Source organism: Myotis myotis, unplaced genomic scaffold (genome assembly GCF_014108235.1).
Source record: "Myotis myotis isolate mMyoMyo1 unplaced genomic scaffold, mMyoMyo1.p scaffold_m19_p_10, whole genome shotgun sequence".
Classification (NCBI taxonomy): Eukaryota; Metazoa; Chordata; class Mammalia; order Chiroptera; family Vespertilionidae; genus Myotis; species Myotis myotis.
The window spans coordinates 41,839,719-41,844,726 of record NW_023416314.1 but is presented as its reverse complement, the minus strand read 5'-3'; the positions used below and the strand labels follow the sequence as shown (position 1 = coordinate 41,844,726).

General features: G+C 41.4%; 1 protein-coding gene across 1 annotated transcript; it reads right to left on the bottom strand.

Moving 5' to 3' along the window:
- Positions 1 to 1,334: 1,334 nt before the first annotated feature.
- Positions 1,335 to 2,279, bottom strand: LOC118662843 (olfactory receptor 52B4-like). Its single transcript, XM_036321780.1, has one exon. The coding sequence runs from the start codon at positions 2,277 to 2,279 to the stop codon at positions 1,335 to 1,337; it is 945 nt and encodes a 314-aa protein (XP_036177673.1).
- Positions 2,280 to 5,008: the final 2,729 nt, after the last annotated feature.

Sequence of the window (5,008 nt, the reverse complement as noted above, 5' to 3'; positions counted from 1 at the left end):
TAAATAATATTTAAATCACTAGACTTTAAGTGAAATAGATAACCCTCCATAATGTGAGTACGCTTCATCCAATCAGTTGGAAACCTTGAAAGCAAAGACTGAGGTCCCCAAGGAAGATGGAAACATAGAAATTCAGATTGCAACATAGAAACTCTGCTAGCACTGTGGACTAAGGAATATGGACTAAGATGAGGACACATTTTGATTATTGATTTTCAAAATGTGGAGATCATTATGATTTTAACAAGTGCAGTTTAAATGAGCTGGTATAAGCGAATGAGAAAATGGAGTGGGGTCAAGAAAAAAATTAGGGGATTTGAGACTGCCAGTGGACACTAGGTACTTTCCTCTATGCTGGAGAAGAGAAATGAAGTAGTAGATGTAGGTGAATGTAGATTGGGGGGGGGGGGGGGGCGGTTCAAATTTATTTTTGTTTTGGTATATTTTGACATTGAAGGAAAAAGTGATATGAAAAGATGGGAATGGCCCCGGCAGGCGTTGCTCAGTGATTAGAGTGTCAGCCTGCGCGCTGTGGGGTCATGGATTCAAGTCCCCACCAAGGGCAAGTACCTGGGTTGCAGGTTAGATCCTGCACCCTACTCAGGGCCAGTGTGGGAGGCAACAGATCAATGTGTCTCTCTCACATCACTGTTTCTCCCCCGCCCCCGCCCCCAATCTGATTCTCTCTCTCTCTCTCTCTCTCTCTCTCTCTCTCTCTCTCTCTCTTCTCTCTCTCTCTCTCTCTCTCTCTCTCTCTCTCTCTCTCTCTCTCTCTCTCTCCCACTCCCTCTATCCCTCCTTTCCACTCTTTCTAAAAATCAATGGAAATCCTTGGGTGAGGATTAGCAACAACAAAAAGATGAGAATGATTCCAATAAAGAAAAATATGTTAAAAATAACAAGGACAGAGAAAAAAAAATGGCTGGAGAAATGTCCTAAGCTTGATGAGAGACAAGCGAATTCAAAGCACAGAACACCTTGAAAAGAATAGTTCAGCAATTTTTAGGAAAAACCACTGTTAAAGATTTAACTCATTGAATTCCTTAGTCCACAGTTACAGAGGTACATAAGACTTAGAGAAGTGGCCTGATCTAGTTCTTAATTCTATGGGTGAGAAAGCTAATTGAGGCTCCCAAGACAGATACTTAATGACACATTAGAGGCTTTGGGAGAAAACTGCATCAAAACCTCACTGATACAATTGCACTAGAAACACCAACTTCTGGCTTCATTTGGCAAGTACTATCTCACCTGCCGAGATATACTGGTGCTAAAGATCACATCATGCATGGATACCATAGCTGCACAAAAGAATCAGCTTCCAACAGGGAAAGTTATTTCTGCTTTGTAAACAACAGGTGGACCACCTGATCCCTAATTTGCTTGGTCTTAATGCCATAAATGATGGGATTCAGCATAGGAGGAGCCAGAATGCAAATATCAGCCACCAAGACATGGATATGGGGTGAGATGTGGCGTCCAAACCTCTGAATAAGGGTTGTGAAGATCCCAGGCCCATAGAAGAGGATGATGACACAGACGTGGGAGCCACAAGTATTGAGAGCTTTGTGTCGAGCATCTCGGGATGGGATGTGGAAGACAGCTCGAAGAATCAACACATATGAGACAAAAATTAGCACAACATCTAAGATCACTGTTGACATTAAGACAAAAAAGCCATACCAAATATTTACTCGTATGTCATCACAGGAAACATGGGCCAAAACAATGTGCTTACAAGCAGTGTTTGGGAGGATGTCACTTTTGCAGAAGGTCAGTCTTTTCAGAAGAAATATTATGGGGGACATTATACCATAACTTCTCAGAAAGATTGCCACACCAATTTTCCCAATCAGTGCTTGTGTAAGAATGGTGGTGTATCTCAGTGGGTAGCATATGGCAATGTAGCGGTCAAATGCCATCACCAGCAGGATCCCTGACTCAGAGACGAAGGTGGAATGGGTGAAGAATAGTTGAGCGATGCAACAATCCAGGGAGATCTCCCCAGCATGGAACCAGAAGATGGCCAAGGCCTGAGGTACTGTGCACGTGGAGAGGACAATGTCTGCTCCGGCCAGCATGCAGAGGAAGAGGTACATGGGTTCGTGGAGACTGGGCTTGGTGAGAATAATGAATATAAGCAGGCTGTTCCCAAGCAAGGCACTGACATAGGAAATGAAGAAGGGGATGGAAATCCACATGTGCTTGTTCTCTAAGCCAGGGATGCCCAGCAAGTGGAAGACTGTGTGGCTAACACCAGTGTAATTTGAGGTAGTCATATCTGAATCAGATGACGTGGCACCTCACTTCCTATTCACGGGCAGCAAAGAAAAATAAGATTATACTAAAGATTTTCTTACCAAAACCGGACTGTTCACATCTACTTAATACTATTCCATTCTGAGAGTGCCATGGACTATGATATTAAAGGTGAATAGCCCTAGCTGGTTTGGTTCAGTGGTTAGAGCATCAGCCTGTGGACTGAAGGGTCCCAGGTTTGATTCTGGTCAAGGGCACATGATGGGGTTGTGGGCTCGATCCCCAGTAGGGTGCATGCAGGAGGCAGCAGATCGATGATTCTCACTCATCATTGATGTTTTTATCTCTCTCCCTTTCCCTTCCTTGCTGAAATCAATAAAAAAATATTTTTTAAAAAAGTGAATAAAATATGGCTTCTTTTCTGAATGAGGTCTTAAGCTCCTAAATAAGATAGACATTTATATAACTAATGATTTAGTCAACATATTATATAAAGTCTATATATATAAAAGGCAAATATGCTGTGTCCCCTCAGGAGTTCCATTGCTCTCTATGACGTGCACTGTCCACCAGGGGGTGGCGTGAAACGAAGGAAGGCCCCAGCCGGCAGCCGGCAGGCCCTGATTAGCCTTGACTGCCGGCCAGGCCTAGGGCTCGTACCTCTAGTATTTAATATTGAAACACAGTATTACTTATTGTTCATATATCTAGTAGTCTTAAAAATTACTTCATATTTGAACTTTGCCTTGAAAATAAAGTATGATATCATCAGGTTGAGGAAGTACCAAATAATGAATGGAGTGAAGTTGTTTGGGAGTCTAACAAGAAAAGTTTGACACATAAATGCAAAATATTCAAAGCAGCTTTCAGCTCTGCGAGGTTGTGATAGTGAAAATTTGAAGTAATTGGGGTAAAAAAAGATCACAACAAAGATAGATTGGCTCCTAATATAAATTAGAGTATAGGTGTCATGTTAGGAAAAATGGTCAGCCATAGTTTTGGAAATTGGAAACCATTTTGGATATATTTACCTGGCAGCTACCGGATAGATAGAAAGGATGGAAAAGGAGAGCAAAGACTAAAATAATGAAGTTTGCTCGATTAAGAGAAATTGATGTATTGATGAATTACTGTCACATTGAAGTAAGATCAGGAAAGTATCCTTTTTAAAGTAACATCTCAATTTTAGGGACTAAGAGGAACATGTTACTTGTGACACACCGTTCATTTCTTCTGCCAACACTGTCAATAGGGATTATCATCATCCACTTTTCAAAATAGGAATTTCAGGCTCAAGAATATTGTCACAACTCAAAGAACAGAGCTGGAATCTGAAGCTTTTCTACATTTACTAGGCACACTTTCTCATCTTAGAAATAGGTCAAGTAAAAGAGATCTTTCTAAACTAATGAAATTGAGATGCCCTCCTGACCTAGGGAAGGATGTCCCTCAGTAGGTAGCTCTATGTGACCCCCTTTACCACAGAATGAAAAGCAGGAAAAATACCACAAAGTTTTTATAGTTATGATTGAAATTTCACCAGCTTTTGATATTTGCTTCCTCGATATTGTCTCAAAAAAGGTGGGGGATTGTAAAATTTTGGTAAGGATGTAAAGTACTGTGCATCCAGTACCCAAGCCAGGAGAAGGCTGACACCTTGAGAAATGCCTCTGTTGTCCAGTGTTGTACAGACCAAAAAAAACAGGTGCTAACATGGATAGCAGGCAAGTGGGCCAAACTACAAAAACTGGGGAAGAAGGCAGAAAAAAGAAAAAGTTAAACTGTTTCAGATTCTAGAAGCGCAATGGTTTAGTGGATAGAAGCAAGCACAATTACGTGTGGAAAGAATAATTTCAGCCCTGGTCATGCGGCTCAGTTGCTTGGAGTAGTGTCTATACACCAGTACACCAGTAGGTTGTGGGTTGATTCCTGGTCAGGACACATACCTAGGTTGTGGGTTCCGATCTCCAGTTGGGGCATGTACAGGAGGGAACTAATCAATGTTTCTCCGTGTTTTGTTCTCTCCCTCTCCCTTTCTCTCTCTCTCTCTCTCTCTCTCTCTCTCTCTCTCTCTCTCTCTCTCTCCTGCCAAAATAATGATAATAATAATAAATAAAAATTAAAAAACAGAATAATTCCACTCTCAGGGCAAAGCTCTAGATCCTAAACTCTGCACACCTCTCCAGGTGATTGTTTAACTTGATATCCATTTGCAGGATTTGAGCTTAGTGCAGAACACAGATAGTGAGAAGTTCAGAGATTCCAGGGATGAAGAAGCAGAGGTAAGCTATTTTAGCATCTTTGCATTACACAGTGCCTGGCTTGGACCTAGCACATAGTAAGTAATATAATCATTTGTTCCCTTGTCCTCCAGATTTTATTCTCCTCACCTCTAAATTTAATTTCCAGAGCAGGAATATCTGCTCCTGCTTTTATTTTCATGCTCCCCCTAAGAAACAACTAAAATTGTACTGAAAATAAAATCACTTGAATGGAGCCCAGTAGATGCTTGTGAAAGTGCCTGCTACAGTCAGCAACTACCACCAGGTCACTCTATGGTCACACAACCACCATGAGTATATAAATTGCCCTGAGGAAAACCATCCTCCAGGAGATGGAAGAAATCTGAATAGATATGATAATGCCATTGGGGGTGATGGGCAAGTGTGACTCTATTGACAAAGTAATGTCAGGGAAAGGTGGTGATAAAGCAAATAAGTAACTAAAGAGAAAAGCTAAACAGGACCTC